The 19,151-nt window shown below is 41.2% G+C and overlaps 1 protein-coding gene across 1 annotated transcript in view; it reads right to left on the bottom strand.

Annotated features, from left to right (window-relative positions):
* The window catches only part of LOC134803232 (dynactin subunit 1), a 57,314-nt gene that overhangs the window by 22,612 nt on the left and 15,551 nt on the right, over positions 1–19,151 (bottom strand). Inside the window, exons 7-21 of the mRNA XM_063775925.1 lie at positions 18,208–18,321; positions 16,513–16,710; positions 15,283–15,382; positions 13,893–14,003; positions 11,084–11,232; positions 9,786–9,965; positions 8,881–9,015; positions 7,684–7,816; positions 6,944–7,144; positions 6,511–6,595; positions 6,276–6,381; positions 5,287–5,449; positions 4,965–5,131; positions 3,574–3,711; positions 736–921 (exon numbers count right to left, since the gene is read on the bottom strand). Of these exons, the coding sequence (XP_063631995.1) occupies positions 736–921; positions 3,574–3,711; positions 4,965–5,131; positions 5,287–5,449; positions 6,276–6,381; positions 6,511–6,595; positions 6,944–7,144; positions 7,684–7,816; positions 8,881–9,015; positions 9,786–9,965; positions 11,084–11,232; positions 13,893–14,003; positions 15,283–15,382; positions 16,513–16,710; positions 18,208–18,321 (2,166 nt within the window). The remainder of the gene's footprint in view (positions 1–735; positions 922–3,573; positions 3,712–4,964; positions 5,132–5,286; positions 5,450–6,275; positions 6,382–6,510; positions 6,596–6,943; positions 7,145–7,683; positions 7,817–8,880; positions 9,016–9,785; positions 9,966–11,083; positions 11,233–13,892; positions 14,004–15,282; positions 15,383–16,512; positions 16,711–18,207; positions 18,322–19,151) is intronic.

Below are 19,151 nucleotides of genomic sequence, written 5' to 3'. Positions count from 1 at the left end.
ACAAGCTTTTGTGCCTGTACGAGCTGTAGACTCCGCGATAAACTTCATAATGTCAAAAAAAGTTTAACGTTGTCTCATTATCACAGCGAACCCACAATGGTCATAAGTGCTATAGACCCTACTGTCACTTAAGTTATTTATGCCAATACCGCCATTTTGAACATTTGTCAAAAAACGAAACCAGAATTCTATTTAAGGGTGGTATTCCATCTGTCCAATATATGGGTCCACTCTCATTGCGTCTTACTCTGTCATTAAGCAAAATGTGAGACAAAATACACGGTGGACAGGTGGAATACCTACCACCCTAACTACCGAACCTGCACACAATAGTAGATTGTACAACAAGGGCATAAAGTGACCCATTTTTACCCGAGGCAATTTTTTGTAGACGAGGGTAAAAATTGACATTTATGCCCTTGTTGTACACTCTGCTTTTCACTTCGATTGCGAGGAAAATATACAAAAAATCAAATATTTTAGGTTACTTTAACGTATTTATTCAAGACTAAAGAAAATTGTTCTTGGGCCGGTCGGAGGCGCGGGGCGCGCCGGTCGGGGGCGCGCCGGCAGGGCTGGCAGTTTGTATGGCAGAATTTGGACTTTATTGCTATTAAGTCAATAAGGGTCGTAATAGATGATTTTACTTTATGCTCTAGAGCATAAAATGCGATTTTATGTCGTCTACGCACGACATAAAGGTGCACTTTTTGAGCATGAGAAGTGAAAACTTACTTGTTGGTAAGTCTTGTTGGTGGCCTGCGTCCACACGTTGAGCAGCACGGTGTGCTGCAGCGGCGCGCCGTCGCCGCGCTCGCCCGCGGTGGCCGCGCATGCGCACGCCGCGCGCGCCGCCAGCCACGCCGCGCGCGCGCAGCGGGACAGCGTGGCTGCTGATTCTGTGCGGAGCTTCTCGATCAACTGAAAATAAAAATAAAGAAAGATATATTAGGGAACATCTTACACAAATCAACCTAGCCCTAAACCAGTGGGGAGACACCCCTGACTTCGGTCGAACTCGGCTCCGTTCGGCTCATTATTAGGGTTGGCACTACTTGACGTCCTTGCGCGTGCACGACCACAGATAAGATAATCACTTTAATTTTGACAACCCTAAATAGCCGAAGGGATAGTGCCATATATTAGAAAGGGATAGCATGATTCGACCCTGAATCGCTGTCAAACTTCGGGTTTATAGGAAGTGTCCTTTCTGTACGGTAGTACTATTATTTCTTCTCTGCCGAAACTAAACAAAGCTTGTACTATGGGTGCTAGGCGACGATATACATACTTATATAGATAAATACATACTTACTTACATAGAATACACCCATGACTCAGGAACAAATATTTGTGTTCATCACGCAAATAAATGCCCTTAACCGGAATCGAACCCAGGACCATTAGCTTCATAGGCAGGGTCACTACCCACTAGGCCTAACCGGTCGTCAAAGATGTACTTTTAGTATGTCATTTGAACTCCTTGGAGGAATGTGAAACTATGTTTTTCAAGCAAAAAAGTGCTTCCTAGCGTAAGGTGGTGGTGCTGGTGGTCGACGCGGTCCTAGTAAATGTCATTTTGAAACTTAAGTCATTGTCAATAGAGGTGGCAGCAGGGTGTCATCTATTGGGCATTAGCATGTCGAGCACTAGTATCACCACCTTACATTACGAAAAACTGTAAAAAAAACAGTTTTTTCAATTTCTGCAATTTTATTAAAACACTGTTTGTTTTATGACATAAATTGCCATGTAATGTAATTTTGAGTTGAGAGCAAATTAAATTCAAAACATTAAGCTCATCAACACAGCCGTGTGACAAATACTTCTTGAGAAACTTCAAAAAATGTGTTAGTATTTAATTTATATACTAATGAAATTTTGAGTATTGCTTTTTTTTATTCCCAGTGTGTGGAGCAAGAGACCGATTTCAATAAAAACAGAACGAGTGCGAGTCGGACTCGCCCACCGAGGGTTCCGCACTTTTTAGTATTTGTTGTTATAGCGGTAACAAAAATACGTCATCCGTGAAAATTTCAACTGCAAGCTATCACGGTTCATGAGATACAGCCTGGTGACAGACAGACGAACAGAGGAGTCTTAGTAATAGGCTCCCGTTTTTACTCTTTGGGTACGGAACCCTAAAAACTTACGAACTTAAGAAAAGACGCTGAATAATTTTACGGTTTAGACTCACTTGTTTTTAAGTCACTCGCGCAACATGTTTCGGAGAGCCTAGGTTTCCTTTCTCAAGCACTAGCAAGCACAAGTGAGTCTAAACCGTAAAATTATTCAATGTTAGTATGTCTCACAACCAACAAAATTGAAGAAAAGACACTTTAACCTGTCGAACGGGCTGCAGTAGCGTCATTTGACGTCTTTGCCGGGCATAACTTGACATATATATCTAGGGACTGGCTTTACGGCCAATAATAATGAGGCATGACAGGGGCCAGTACAGCGGTGTGACACCGGTACAACGCGATTGGTTGAGGAGTTCGCATCACGCGCGCTATTTGCATTAGACTGCACGCTTGGCTGGAATTCGTGAGTGACACCGCTGAACTAGCACCATTTTTAGTGCCCGTAGTGCCCGTCCTTAGATATTATACATCAATGGGTCAAAAGGTTAAAGGTGGGTCCACACGTCACAGACTTTAGTCTGCGCAGCGTGTCTGTACAGACTTAAGTCGGTGCAAATGGGACGTGTGGACGTGATTCGTACTCAAGTCTGTAACGACATCTGTGCATTTTTGTATCTGGCATCAAAAAGTCGGCGCAGACATGTGTGTTTGCGCCGACTACTGCACTGTGTGGACGCATGTTCAGACTTGTTTGGGTCAACTTACGACAACTTTGGTTAATTAATTCACAGTTTGCTTTGTTTTTATTATAAAAATGAACGATTTAAGAAAATATACGAGAGAATTCTTAGTTGAATTTATAGATCTATATAACTCCCTTCCAGCTGTATGGAAAATTAAGTCCAAAGAGTACAGTAATAGGGATATGACCCAGGCTTATGAGATATGTTTTTCCGACGATGCCGTCGATTGATATCTGCCATTGCAAACGTCCGCACACCACGAGGTTTAAAGAACAACTAACATGTCTGTATCGTGTGGACGATGTGAGTCGCACATACTTTTTCACCTCAGCAGCTCGAACAAGGGTACTTTGCTTCTTAAAAACAGTGAGCAAAATCGCATTTTGCTCACTGAGTGAGACAAAATGACATTCAAGTGATCTTTATAGTCATTTCAACATGCGGGGTCTAATACAAGTTCGATATACTTGGGTTCTATTATCTCTGTCCCTCTAGGTATGTTCTCACTGCTTAGGGTGAAAAATTTTGTGTACTACACGAGATCAAAGTTATTTACATCTCGTGTGCTTTTGAATCCCTTACTACGCTCAAGATTCTAAATTATAGAATCTTTCGCTTGCACGGGACTCAAAATAAGCACTCGAAGAAATATCAAACTTTGATCTCTTGTTGTACAAATAACTATTGTCCGTGCAACAGTCTGCGTAGCGCAAGTCTGCACCGTCTGGACCCATCTTAAAGAATACCTGCACGGGCAGCGGCACCGGCGCGTGCGGCGCGGGCGGCAGGCGGCGCCGCGCGGCCTTGAGCGCGTGCTGCAGGGCGGCGGCCGTCGCGATCATGTGCGTGTGGAGCTGCCCTAACTCCAGCCCGTGCTCGGCTTGCTGCAACACAAATAAAAACTTAACGATTTAAGAGGAATTTCCTCCCGCGGACGCTTCGGCTGTGGAATGAGCTCCCTTCCGAAGTTTTCCCGAGGGTCTACAGTATGGGGTTCTTCAAAAAAGGAGTATACAGGTTTTTAAAAGGTCGGCAACGCGCATGTAACACCTCTGGAGTTGCAGGCGTCCATAGGCTACGGTGACTGCTTACCATCAGGCGGGCCGTATGGTTGTTTACCACCAGTGTGGTATTAAAAAAAAAACTTATGTTTATGTACGTTTGTGATTCAATGTAAGGCCAATATGCGGAAAAGCCTTTTCGTCCCTTTTAAATATTGCGTTTGTACTCCACTTACGCAAGGTCGGTAGACCAGAAGGAGCGAAGCTTTTCCATTCTGACTGTTTCTGGACGACATGTAATACCTTTAAAGTTTAAAAGAACAATTCTTGTTTACTTATATGCATATTTATTTCGGGGGTCTCGGAAACGGCTCTAACGATTTCGATGAAATTTGCTATATGGGGGTTTTCGGGGGCGATAAATCGATTTAGCTAGGTCTTATCTCTGAGAAAATGCATATTTTTAAGTTTGTATTGTTTTCCCAGCAAAACTCGGTCTCCCTGATATTACTTATAAATACGACAGGTCTATGACGGTCTTCCCAGTAAAAATTTCGACCCTATTTACGAGTGCGTTTTACTTTGCGTATGTACACTAAAAAAATGTTTTTTTTAAAGTAAGGAGCAACGATAGCTACCTGGAAACTGTTGTCAATGTGTACTTTACTTTTTGGTTTATCAGTACAGTTTGTTGTAGTGTAATGGACTGTCGTCAGCGTGTAGAGAACAACATAAAAGTCTCATGACTTTTTAAGCATGCGTTCTACTTTGCGCATATACACTCAAAGATAAGTTATGGCATCATATTATGGGGCAACAATACTTGTCTGATTTACCTGGAATGTAGGTATGAGTAACATAATATATTATGGTAGTAGTTACATATAAGGAGAGGCATGTAATATAACTCTCCTCCATATTAGGTTAGGAATGTAGTCCATATACGGAGAGTGATGTAAGATGACTCTCCTCTATATAAGGAATGGAATTTAGGTCAAGCTACTGGACACCTTCCACGTGTAAGCCTCCCCACGTAAATTCCCAAGTTTATATATACTAGTTTTTAATGAAAAAATTACAGTATTTACTCGGAACTCCTGTGTTTTACTACTGTCCGGGGTCCCATCCTTACATACCAGTAAAGTCTGTTGTAGGGCGCTAGCGTCAGCGTGCAGCGCTCTTGCGAGCGCGTCGAGCGCGCAGCACGCGTGCGCCACGGCCTCGCGCGGGTACTCCGGCTCCAGCGCCGAGAGGCCGAGGGCCGACCACATGGCGGACAGGTAGCTCCAGCAGCGCTCGATACCTGCGAGATAAAATAAATAAATAAGTACTATAGGACATTTTTACACAAGTTGACTAAGCCTCACAGCAAGCCCGAGATAGCAGGGTCACGACTTGGCCAGACCGGTCGTGAAATACAGCTGTGCTAGTTGTTTTATAAGGCGTAGTGATACATACCGTCGAGCCCCACGTTTTCATCTAACTCGTTGGTCTTCAGCAGCTGCAGCGCGCCGTCCAGCGCCTTCTCCTGTTGACTCGCGTCTGGGAGGGCGCTGGCAGCTTTCAGCAGCAGCTCCGGCTTGCACGAGTCCAGGGTCCACACCCACATCGATACTATACACTGGAGAAATTAAAATCAGATGTAAAAGGTGTTAAATCTATCAAATAAAAATATTATTCCCTTTTCAAAATTAACTTTATGCCGTTTTTTAGCATTAGAAGAATGGTAAACAATCTAACATGGCTTTTTATTGAAAAACGCTTTTGAAAAATAAATTACAGCGAATATCCTCAGAACGTGGATCTGCGCTGTGTCATGTTTGGTGTATACTGTAAGTGACATTATAATAAAAAAAAAAAAAAAAAAATAAGTATTGAATTCTAATTAATTAATCATTAGAGTTTAATACCTACTAACGTGGATCCGCGTTCCGGCATTCGAGAGGATATTATTGTAACAATGGGGTTGGCAACTGTCAAAGGTTTGCATAGATGGCGCTATCATAACTTGCCGCTTTTTCTATGAGATTTGGACATAAAAGTGGCAGGGCATAAAATTCCATTTAAAAATAACAAAATTTTGGTACAATTCTGGGCACTGATAGGGCAAGCTATGCTGGCGCCATCTGCTAAATACTTTGCCGGCCAACCCCATTATATAGCAAGAATATATATTTACATTTCTCATGGTCTGAAAGTGAGTCGTTGTTCTAAAAAGTGTGCAGAAAATTGTACATTTCCGTTCAGGCGTTTCTCACCAGGCGGGCCGTATGCTTGTTTGCCACCGACGTAGTATATAAAAAAAAAGCTGTATCATATGTAGCTGGTATTCGAGTTGGCATCGGAAGCTGTATTGCACGGCGGTGTGCGTCTTTGTCACCGCCTCCCTGTCCCACACGTTGACAGCCGGGAACCTGTTGTACAGAGAACAATCGTCACGCGGTTACCTGTATCATGTGTAGCTGGTATTCGAGTTGGCATCGGAAGCTGTATTGCACGGCGGTGTGCGTCTTTGTCACCGCCTCTCTGTCCCACACGTTGACAGCCGGGAACCTGTTGTACAGAGAAAAATATCAGTCTTAAATTCTAAGTTTAATAGCATCGTTCGCAGACGTTTCTGCTTGTTAAAAATACATTTTGTTAAATATATAGTTACAAAGAAGGGGTTAAAGTGAAACATACCGTTCCCTGATCTGCCCCAGAATGATGTCCGCCTTGGTGGTCAGCCGCTGCAGCAGCAGAATCAGTAAGATGGCGTCGTGGTCACCTGAAACAAGTACCAGGAGTAAAATAAACCTGATAAATATATTACTTTTAGTATGAACTAGCGACCCGCCTCGGCTTCGCACGGGTTAACAAATTATACACCTAAACCTTCCTCAAGAATCATTATATTGTTAGATGAAAACCCCATGAAAATCCGTCCAGTAGTTTTTGATTTTATCGGGAACATACAAACATACAGACAGGCAGACGCGGCGGGAACTTTATTTTTCTTGTTTTTATTTTATTTGTTTCTATTTCGTAGTCGACATCTAGCGTCATTTAGCGGAATTTATCGGTACTGCTAGTTACCATTATTTCTTTACTTATACTTGTTCATGATAATACCCACCCGCCGGCTGCATGAAGTGGTCGGGCAGGCACGCGGCCAGCATGTCCGCGCGTGCGCGCGCCTGCGCCAGCTCCAGCGCGCGCAGCTGCAGGTCCACGGAGCGCGTGGAGGCGCGGGACAGCTGCACCAGCGAGCCCAGCTCCACCGGGGGAGAGCGGGACGGCTCGGGGGTGTCCTGCTCGGACGATGGCGCTGGGGAACCTGAAAAAAACAATAGTTATTTATTTTACAAGGGGGCAAAGTTGTTGTTTAACCGCTCGTGCTAATATTGATACCCGAGCAAGCGAAAGATTCCAAAATTGAACCACGAGCGTAGAGAGTGGTTCGGAAAATGGAATCTTGAGCGTTGCGAGGGTTTCAAAGCATGAGGGTTAAACAAAATTTGCCCCCGAGTGAATCACAAAATTTTTCACCACACCAACCCGAAGCAAATATTAAATGTAAAATATCAAACAAAATCAAACCAAATCAAATTCAAATGAATGCTATTAAATATTTATCATCCAAAATCATCATTTAAAAGTCAATTCTACCAGCAAACATAAGAAAACAACTCAAAATTTGCATTTGATTACTTTGCCTCACATGTGAATCACTGATAGCAAAGTGCAACTTTGCTATTCGTTTTTGAAGTATACAAAGTAAGCCTTTCCGAGCTGGTGTGGTGAAAAATTGATTTTGCTGTTGTGTAAGTGTTCACAGCATACATAACATCAAAAAAATACTAATCAATTAAATACCTTGTTTGGACTCCAGCTGGTTCCTTATCTCATTATACTGTTCAGTCATCTTCTGCACCAGTTCTCTGAACTTGAGAATCGTGGAGTCACGGTCCATGATGGTTTCAAACGCTGCTTCTCGTTCCCGCACCACCTGGGTAAAAGAAAATATCCTTTTCATCACACTCGCTCAGTGGAATTGCACGCAGGTTTAGCGGGAATTATAGAAAAAGCGTTCTCCCTAGGGAGTTATGAAGTTTCTAGTGTCATAATTAACAGTTTTTTGTCTTTATACTTAATTTTTGTATCGCAAGTGTGATGAAAAACATTGTGTGTAACTCGGAGCGTAATAATATTACCCGTACTATTTCACATCACCTATTCGAAAAAGGGCTTTGTCTTCCCCGCTCAGAGGGATCAAAGTGGCACTTTTCTTCCCTGCTAGGAGGGATCAAAGTTGTACTTTTCTGTTCTAGGACACGATTTTTTCTTTCTTGCATACTATTTTTTTTTTGGTCAAATAATACATATTTTGGAACATAACAATTTCCTCATAGTTGATGTGAAAAGCAGTATATATGTGTCACACGGTATCAAAATTATTTCGTCTTGGGCGTTAACACTCTAATCCCTCATTACGCTCAGGATTCAAAGTACGTCCTTGACGGAAATATATCATTTTGATCCCTTGTAACACAAACTACTATTTTTCAAATAAGTTTTGGATTTTCTTTGTAAATCGACTACAAAATGAAGAGTTTATTCTCAAATAAAAAAAAATCTCAACACTTCCTATTTCTTTCACCTAGGACTTAATAAAAATTATTTTAAAATTTAAAAACGCTGGACTAAAATCTACAAAATTCATTTGTATGCTTAAACTCACTATTAATAAACTGCCTCTCACCCTAAATGCATACATTGTCTCAGTTCCATAGGGGAATAAATTGAGAAATAAAAAGAATACTATTTTATAAAAATCCCTGTGTAGAATTACAATTTCAAAGAATCCAAAATCAAAAGGTGTGCGTTTTCTCTAGGCTCCAAAGCCGTGGAAGATATTTATATCAAGATGAACAGCTAAGAAAAAAAGAGAAATTAACGATTTTTTTTTATAAATTCGTGGACCACTTCAGGTGCTTCCAAAGGACCATCAGTGGCCCCTGGATCACCGGTGAAGAACCACTGGTTTAGAGTTATAGCAATATAGTAACATACCTCTCTAGTGGCGCTCTGAGCCATCTCCAGCTCCTCGCGCAGGTCTTGCTCCAGCTCCCGGTTGGACTCCACCAGCTGTTCGTGGACTTCTTGAAGTGCTTCCAGCTCGGACACGTCTTGTTTGAGCTGTTCCACCTGGACAGGAAATACAAATGGATGAATAAACATTAATATATTATTGCATAAACAAATGGTACTCGTTTTCTAGGTTTCCGGGGGTGGTGGTTTCGAAAATGATGCTTGGAATTTCAAGATGGCGATCATTTACATTTACGTACCGGAAGGCGCAGCGTGGGTAGACCCCCCACAAGGTGCACTGACGACCTGGTAAAGGTCGCGGGAGTCCGCTGGATGCGGGTGGCGCAGACCGGTCATTGTGGCACTCTTTGGAGGAGGCCTATGTCCAGCTGTGGACGTCCTCTGGCTGATATGATGATGATGATGATGATGATGATGATGATGATGATGATGATGATCATTTACATTTTCGTGAAAGTGACTATAGTACTCGTTTTGAGGTTTTCGGGGGTTCGGATTTTAAAAATGATCATTCGTCATGATAGAACATTGTGAGGTAGGGAGGTGCCACCCAGTACCTTAGTTTTGGAAATTATGTACTTATACAATAAATCGCTGCTGGTGGTCACACCTGGTCTTCTAAAGCCATCTTCTTCTCAGCCAGCTGTTCCACCATCTCCTGAGCACCAGGTTCCGCATCCACCTGTTCCCGAAGGTCTGCGACCTGGGCTTCCAACTCCTCAACCCTAATGTTCTCACCTGGTCTTCCAACGGCATCTTCTTCTCAGCCAGCTGTTCCACCATCTCCTCAGCCCCAAGTGCAGCGTCCACCTGTTCCCTGAGGTCTGCAACCTGAGCTTCCAACTCCTCGACCCTAATGTTCTCACCTGGTCTTCCAACGCCATCTTCTTCTCAGCCAGCTGTTCCACCATCTCCTCAGCACCAAGTGCAGCGTCCACCTGTTCCCTGAGATCTGCAACCTGAGCTTCCAACTCCTCAACCCTGGTTGACAGCTTCTCCTTGGTACGAGACAGTTCCGCAATCTCGGATTTGTATTGTTCTATGTCCTGAAAATTTAGAAAAAGTTTTAGAGGTTTAAAACTGTTTCAAATGTCAAAAAGTTATCAATGATCACTGTCCATGAGAAAAGGGTCCTTATGCTCACTCTCTCATTAAATTAAGCAAAATGTGAGACGCAAATACACATAGGACCAAGAAATTAGACAGGTGGAATACCACCCTTAGGACCTTCTCATCAGAAAAGGGGCATTTTGCACACCAAGCTCGCTAAGCAACATTCTTCTTTCCCCTAGACCGGTAGTCCCATTTACTTGGGGTCGGCCCTCCTCGTCCGCATCCTCCACTGAGCACGATTCCGTGCGGCGTTGGTGTCGATTTGAGCTTCTTTGAGGTCTTTCTCGACCGTCGTCAGCCAAGTGGAGGGTGGTCTTCCATGGCCGCGTGGCTGGGTTACAGGCAGGTTCAAGGCCAGTTTCACCGGGTGGTCTTCTTCGCGTCTTTGGACGTGCCCGTACCATCTAATGCGTTTTTCTTTGGCTTTATCGATTATTGGCTCGCTAAGCAACATAATCTTTTTTTTTTAACATGGGGAAAAAGTATATCAGAGATTCGGATGTCGATATATGAAGATGAAACATTTATAAGCGCTTTCGTTTTGTCGATTTTACTACAGTTTTTTTTTTAATGTTTATGACAGCCTCTGCAGCCGTTACGGCACGGCCAAAGGTGGGAACGAAACTTCCGATGGCTGTTTCTGCTCCCACCTATGGCTGCCCCTCGCCGCTGCCGCCGCGCGAAGTTGAGGCTCTCTAGGCTGATGCGATCGGCCCAAAAATGTAAACTCTCAAAATGGCGTTTACATTATTTATAAAACTGTCTATTTTTGTCGTCTTGCCTTGTTCATCTTTTGGCAGCATCTAATGGCGTCCAGTTTTATTTAAAAATGTCTGTCTGTCAAGAATCACCTTGTTTATCTGCTGAGTAGGCGCTGAGGTCTGTTATAACGACGAGGCTCTTTTAAAGCCTGATGCAATCGGCCCAAAAATGAAATTTTCAAAATGGTGACCACTTTTTTCATATTCTTACCTTTAGTTACCTTTACTTTCGTTTGTGTAATTAAATATGTGTACAAAACGCGAGAGTTTAAAGTGTTATATAGTCTCACCTTGTTCATCTTCTGCATGGCGTGCTTGTCGTGCGCGCTGAGGTCCCTGAGGCGCACCAGCGTGTCCCTGAGGCGGGCGTTCTGCTGCTGCAGCTGTCGCATCTCGTAGCCGGTGGCGGCGCGGTCGTCGGCGGCTGCGTACGGGTGCTCTGGTCAGCGCACACGGTTGCCGGTTACGGGGCGGGTACATGCAGCTCCCGTGCGTCGGTCGCGTCGGGGGAAACGGGGCTTGAGGCTCGGTATTTTTGTAATTTGGGATGTGAGTAGTAGTTAATAGTACATTATTATCGAGGCTCGGAAGTAGCTACTTGCAGGCTGAGGATTCGTTTTAAACGGACGACCTTGGGAGTCCGTTTAATTGAATCCGAAGCCAGCAAGTAGCCTTCCAGCCGAGTCATATATAGTGCTTTTCTCAAAAATGGTGCAAGAAATATAAATATCATAGAAATATTTTACAAAAGCAGTTTCTTACGTATATATTTTCACAGAAAAAAGTAGAAACAATTGAAAAAATTAGCTTTGCCGCCTTTTTATTTTTTTAATAAAAAAATACACAACAGAAAAATACACTTTTATTTTTTTAATAAAAAAATAAAAGTGTATTTTTCTGCCGAAAATACGCCAACCTATTTGAGACAGCTAAATAGTCGCGGTACTAATCATCTGTTTGGCTGTTTAATGGGCCTGTGCCTTCATTTGATATGGCCAATGTTTCAACTTTTAAAAAGTTTGGAACTCGACAAATAATGGAATTTGTATGCAACATTGCAGTCCCAAAATCGAGACTGCAATGTTTTTAACTTTTTAATTTTTGACTGACCATAAACTACGCGCTTCGCAACCTATTTTTTAAACGGCAAAGTCGACTTTGCCGTCCATTTTTGAGAAAATGGTTATTGTAAAAGGTTGTTCAAAGTTCAAAAAGGTGTCCGTCTAGCGACAGCTTACGTTATATTTATTTTGACTTAAAACAAAATGCCTGTTAAATGTTTTGACCTCCATAAAATATTGATGACCGATTTCATGGATTAGTTTTAGGTTTCGAAATTTGAAGGGGAGTGAAGCAAATATAATGGCACCTATATTCTCTCTTTCTAGTTTAATGAATACATTACTTATCTCTTTTCTTAATTTCTTTATAAAAAAAATTCTATTAAGAAAATGCTAAAGATATTTTCAATAGGTATTTTTTAATCTGAGATTTATTTTATTCCGATATTAGTGACCTAATATCGGATAATAGTAGGTACAAAAATATGTAAGAATCAATAAAATATACGAGTAAGTCGTGTCGACGGGAGACTGTAAACAAAGTGTAAACACAAACACAGACACAAAATACATGCAAATAATATTATACACATACAATGACCTAACACATTCACCTTAGTAAAAATCATTTAAGTATGATTATTCAATCCCATCATTTTTTATCGTTAAAATTCTAAAATAACATTGAAAATAAAACTAGAGTCTTGCTATCTTATTTTAAGCTGTTAAATTTCAAGAATATAATGTAAATATGTAACTACATAAAATGTGGAAAAATACATGCACCACATTGCCGTTTCAGAAAAAATTTAATGTAATAATTCCTAACATATACTTAAACCAAAGAAAACCATATATTTACGCCATGTATTTTTTTTCTAACCAAAATAAAACCCCGCCAATAAGCAACCCTCTAAACACCCAAAGCAGTGAATGTGTTAAAGTCGTGCATAAAATAAATATAAAAATATAAAATATGAAACTATATGAGCATATAATACATAATAAATGGTACCTATGTGCGACCCAAAATAAAAATTGCGATATATACGTACAACCATAAGCTGTTTAAATTTTTCTATAAAATAAAAATATAATATAAATAAATATAACATAAAATAAAATAAATATATTATTTATAATCTAAATTCAAATTTAAAAATATTTCCAGTACTTATATACTTTACAATGTAAAAATATAAAGCAATTTGAGACGTGGAGCCCGAATATTTTTGTATAACCGTGTGTGCTGCTTTTGAATACACTCAAAAGCAATAAAAATTGGGTCACTTTCATTGCTTTTGAGTGTACATGGCCGCCAAAATGAGAGTTAAAAATTACAATTTCCCAAGTTCCAATGGAAAACTAACAGTTTTTATTTCATTGTATTTTTAGCTCCCAAATGGCGAACGAACAATATTTTGATATATTATTTAAAAAAAAATATTCTATGTTTAGAAATTACACCCAAAATGTAAAAATTAACTAAATAAAATCTATATCCGAGAAAGCATTTGCAAAAAAATCCCGTGCATAATTATTATAATACTATCCCAATCCTGACTGTGCCATGCTTATTGAAACATTACGATACAAGTGCGAAAAGCAACGAATGGCGATAAATTCATATCGACAAGAGTTGCGAATTACCTATTCACACGTGTATCGTACAACGTTTTACAGTATGCAGTGCCGTCTTTACCATGCGGGCACACGGGGCCCGTGCCCAGGGCCCCCATCCTCAGGGGGCCCCGGAGGACACGGACAGACAGGAACTGAATATTTGTTTACCCATAATAAATAGAAGATCATAGTAGAAAAATGTTAGTTTAATTCGTTTTCTTTACTTTCCAAAAGGGCCTCAAATTATTATTTGCCAGGGCCCCAGCATAGTTTAAGACGGCCCTGTACATGTGGCCCTTTAAATATTCGACCTAGTCACGTAAAGTGCTGATCACCGCACTAGAGTGCGGTAAAGTGCCCTACACGTGTAAAAAGACCCCGTTTACAAGCGTGTGTGAAGTAAACCAGAACTCACGGGTGTTTCCCGAGGCCTCCATTTCAGCGCGCATGAGTTGCAGGTCCAAGGTTGCCTCCTCCAACTTCTCGCGGCAGGATTCCAGCTCTAGTTGAAGTGCCTCGGCGCGCTCTGAAAAAAAAATGAAAAAAAAAAATGAAACTCCCTTCTTAGTTGTCGAGATCCTGACCAGTGCCCTGTTTATCAAAAGTTTGTAATCTGTAATACAAGCGGATGTCACTTTTTGACAGCTTTAGTTAGAAAGGGACTTCCACTTGTATCACAAGTTGATAAACAGGGCACTGCACTAAAGATATATGTAACTCCGTATAAGATGAATAAAGCCTAACGAAAAAACGTGCCTCGGAAATCAAGAAAAAGTTAGTCTGGAATAGATGGCGCCACACCTTTGGCCTATACTCGGGAAGATGGCGTTGACGACACCGTTTGATATTTAACAATTTTAACACATATCAGTGAAAGAACATGGGTTAAAGTCATAATGGCGTTCTAAAAAAAAGAAAAAAAAATGACTTAGCCATAAATATATATATTTTTTTATTTTTTTATACATTTTCATTTATAGTTTTAATGCTGTGTCGATAGGTGACAGTAAATTTACTGTGACCACATAATTTACTATTACAATAACTCTCTATACACGTTGAGCCTTATGAGGATACTACTTACTTACTGCTGTGGCGTAACGACCCGAAGTGGATCTCGGCCTCCGACACCAAAGACCATCAAACATCATCAAACATCAAACATCAACATTTATTCAGCAAATAGGCCACAAGGGCACTTTTACACGTCATCATTGAATTTACATACAAGGAAAAATAATAACATCAACAATTTTATAAAATAAAACTAACAATTCAATCTAACGTATTACAATTACTAAGAGATGTATATGGTCTCTTAATGTCGAATTACATAAAAAATACAGATACAAAACACAAAAAAAAATCTATAATATTTAGAGGTGTAAATGTCTCTAGGTGTCAGAACTATAAGATTATATAGTTTATCAAGTTATCCTTAGAGATGTATAGGGTCTCCAAGAGTCAATATCCTGTATAATTAATACATTCATTAAGAGAAAAGAAACATACGAGAGCAGAATGAGGCGTCTCACTGTAATTAATTAATAAAAATAAAGTTACTAAGTATAATAGCTTGCCTTGACCGCCATGCTACTCTGTCCAAAGCCGTTTCTGTCCAGTCGACGACGCCCAGTTCGCTAAGGTCTTTCTGCACTTCGTCTCTCCTGCGGTACCCAGGGCGTCCCGACGGCCTTCGGCCACTTGGTACTCCAGAGTACGCCCTCCAGACTGCGCGATCTTCCCCCATCCGTGCGTACGTACGTGGGTCTTATGAGGATAAGTTAAGATAATTATTTTGTTACCTTCAGCCATTTCCTTGTCGAGCGCCGCCATCTCGGCCGCCTCCTGAAGTTCAGCTGTCTCGTCGTTGTGGTTGTCCAGGGCCTCCTGAGCCTCGCGAACCTAAATAAACATGCAAGCAGTATTTATATAATATCTCTTTAATCATATCAAAATAATATAGATAAATATTGATTATCAGCCGACTATACCATTAATATGTCTTAAAAACTAAAAATATTTGTATGCCTGCCTCGATTTATTTCAGGCCTCACCTCCTGCTTCGCCCTCTGTAAGTCCCTTTACAGCGGCGCTTGTGACTTCATGATGCGAGCTTTGAACTCGTAGGCCTGCTCTAACTGCAGTCGCACTAGCTCTTCGAGCAACACGGAAGGGAGGCGGCATTCGCACTATTTCCCCTCTGCCGAGGTACAAGATTAGCGCGTCAATCTAATCTAGCGCGGGTAATAAAACTAGTTGCACTTGGATTTTTCACTAGACCGAGTCCAGACGCGCGCGTGAACACTGCTGCACAAAAATGCCTGTTTGCTCGGTTTTTTGTTATAAAAAGAGGTCGGGGACATCAAATTTACAAAAAGAAAGTGTTACATTTCACATGTAATATTTTTTTTACATATCATACGTTTAATTACATTCAAACACAATTATTATATTTTAGTCTCATGTAATTGTTGGATTTATCGATTTTGCTCGCTCAGTACAAATTGCGGATCGGTCGAGCGACAAATCCGACTTCTCATCTCTCAGAATACAATAACATACTTCAACGAAAATGTGTTAGTGTGCGTGTTGTGACACTTGTCACTCGTCCGTACACAAAAAGAGATCGAGGTTTGCAAGATTTGTCTTTGACGTGTGTCATTTTCTATGTATTTGTGTCGTCATTACAGATTGGATTTTGTATGTAAGTGTGTGAGAAGTGCGACTGTGTGCACCTTTCCCCCCGCGAAAAATGGCAGAAAGATTTGTACGGTGAGATATCGCTTGGGCCCCTCCCTTCCGATGTGTCGGAAGCCGGTGTTGCTCGAAGCACTAGCTCTAATTAGCTCAAGTTATGTGCTAAATTTAACTAGATCACAACTATACTACTCCAAGCTAAAATTCCACGAAGATACTTATTTTATCAAAAAGAAAACGTTTATTATTAGGCAACCAATGCTCATAGACACTTTAATATAACTTAAAAACTTATTTTCTTTGTATTGCCTTCCTCGATTTGTTCCAGGCCTCACCTCTTGCTTCGCCCTCTGCAAGTCCCTCTGCAGCTGCGCCTGTGACTCCATGATGCGAGCTTTGAACTCGTTGGCCTGCTCTAACTGCAGTCGCACTCGCTCTAACTCGCGCAGTCGCTCGCGGTCCTCGGCTCGCTTCACGCGGAGGGTCTCCAGCTTTTCCTTTAGGTCTTCTACTTCGGATTTGAGTTGGGTTATCTGGAAAGAACAGCGACATATTATAGTCAAGTCAAAAACATTGATTATTCAAGGTAGCACTTTCAATCAGTAACATTCTTTTCACTTCTCATGCTCGTAAAGTTCGACTTTGTCGTGCATAGACGACATAAAGTGACTTATTATGTTTTAGAGCATAAAGTCATGTATTACGACCCTTATTGCCTTTAGCAATAAAGTCCAAAATCTGCCATAATTGAAATGAATATAATGAAATCATTTATTTTAAATACAGTCAACATCCCTATTGCCGGCTGAGTGTGATATAAACGAACGAGCAAAGCGAGCGAGAACGTTTAGTATCACGAGGCTGGTAATACCAACTAGTGGCTCTGTGAGCTGTAGACCTCGCGAGCAGAGCTTGAAATAACATGGTGCTAAGAGCTTTAAATACACCGTGTTTTTTTTGATTTCCGTTAATTTCAAGGGTGCATTCCTGAGCTTAAATCAAGTAACTTTCTCAAAGACACCGATGTTCTAATTAAGTCCATTTCGGAGATAATCCATAATTTATTTTTTTACTATAAGGCCTCTACAAGCGTGTAGACTTGCCTTAGGGCCGGCTTACATATTGATTAGTATTTAGAATGAGTTCATACATTTGCTACTAAACTTAAGTACAATCTCGGTCGATTGATGTACGAAATGACATTGATATGTCACAGATTTCAATTGTTTGGTTGAGTTAAATGTAATGCCCGTGTTACAACAACGCTATATGCTACATTTAATTACTTTTTAAACAAAAAAAAAACAAATAAGAAAACAAAATTTTTTTTTTTTTTTGAAAATTAACTATGCCATTTAGTTCTTATAAACGTACTTAACTATACCCCGAAGTTAACGGAATTCAATAAAAACACGGTGTATAGTAAATTAAAGAAAAACAATACGAAATTTATGTGTAAAAAAATACAAAAAGTTATAATATCCCAGCATACAATTACTGGGGATCGAACCCAGACCCTCTGTGCAAACAGAAAAAGCGAACGTTTACAAACTGAGCCAAATAGTTCTTAGATGGGTTGACGAAATTTAGCTACTCCTTCTCAAATTAAAATTAGTTAAAATTAAATATCTAAATACCGCCTAAACCAGCGATAATTTTTTTCTGCATTTTTTGCTATTAACTCTGTAAACATGTTTCAAAAAGAAAAAAGTCTTATGATATCGATACGACTATTTGTTTAGGCGCCAGGTATCACGACTCCGCCATTTTTAAAAATTTCCAAAAACCGGATTGACAAAAAAATTTTATTTAGTCATAAAATTCGGTCACAAAATTTCACGAGAATCGGTTAAGAATTGCGACCTGTAGAGGAGAACATCCGGACATACGAAAGCAAAATGCCCGAGTCAAAACGTAGACCTTCGCTTCGCTTCGGTCAATTAATACCAACTCGGAGTCTTAATAGAAAATGTTATAATCAGGAAGTTAATTGGTGTCGCTGCGTTGTCAAACAAAACTGGTCATGTTACCTCCTGCTGCGCCTGCAGGTTGGCCAGCCGGTCCTCCGCATGCGGCGTCAGCGCGGGCGACGTGATGCTCTGACCCGGCGTGTACTGCGGGGTCAGCGTCTCCACGAATCCGGTCTGCCAACAGAAAAACATCATTAAATAATCTTTTTTTTTATTATATTACTAGTTTTTGCCCGCGACTTCGTCTGCGTGGAGTTAGTTTAGGTAGTTTATTTTTTATCCAATATGCTTTTTATCGATTCCCCATACAAACTTTCATCCCTTAAAGGATGACTTCTGGAATAAAAACTAACCTATGTCCTAACCTGTTACACAGGACTCAACTACACATTTCTATACCAAATTTCAACTAAATCGGTTCAGCGGTTTAAGCGTGAAGAGGTAACAGACAGACAGACACACTTTCGCATTTATAATATTAAGTGTGGATCAAACCCTTTCTGAACCTCGAACCAAACATCGATATTCACAGCTTCCCAATCTAGGTATAACTTATTCCACCGACGGAGCGGCAGCTGACATCGGCAGTGGTTCACTCACCTCGACAAATGAAGCTCGCTTCGCCGCCTGGTCGGGCGACGCGGCTCTTTCGGCCGTCGGCTAAGCTTAAGGACGTCAACGACTGACGACTACTCGCCAGTGACGTTCGAGAACAGACATGTCTCCGTTTCTTATTCCACCGACGGAGCGACAGCTGACATCGGCAGTGGTTCACTCACCTCGACAAATGAAGCTCGCTTCGCCGCCTGGTCGGGCGACGCGGCTCTTTCGGCCGTCGGCGACGCGTACGACGTCAACGACTGACGAGTGACGACTACTCGCCAGTGACGTTCGAGAACAGACATATGTCTCCGTTTCTTATTCCACCGACGGAGCGGCAGCTGACGACAGCAGTGGTTCACTCACCTCGACAAATGAAGCTCGCTTCGCCGCCTGGTCGGGCG

Source organism: Cydia splendana, chromosome 26, assembly GCF_910591565.1.
Source record: "Cydia splendana chromosome 26, ilCydSple1.2, whole genome shotgun sequence".
NCBI classification, from domain to species: Eukaryota; Metazoa; Arthropoda; class Insecta; order Lepidoptera; family Tortricidae; genus Cydia; species Cydia splendana.
This window is presented reverse-complemented; position numbering and strand designations above follow the sequence as displayed.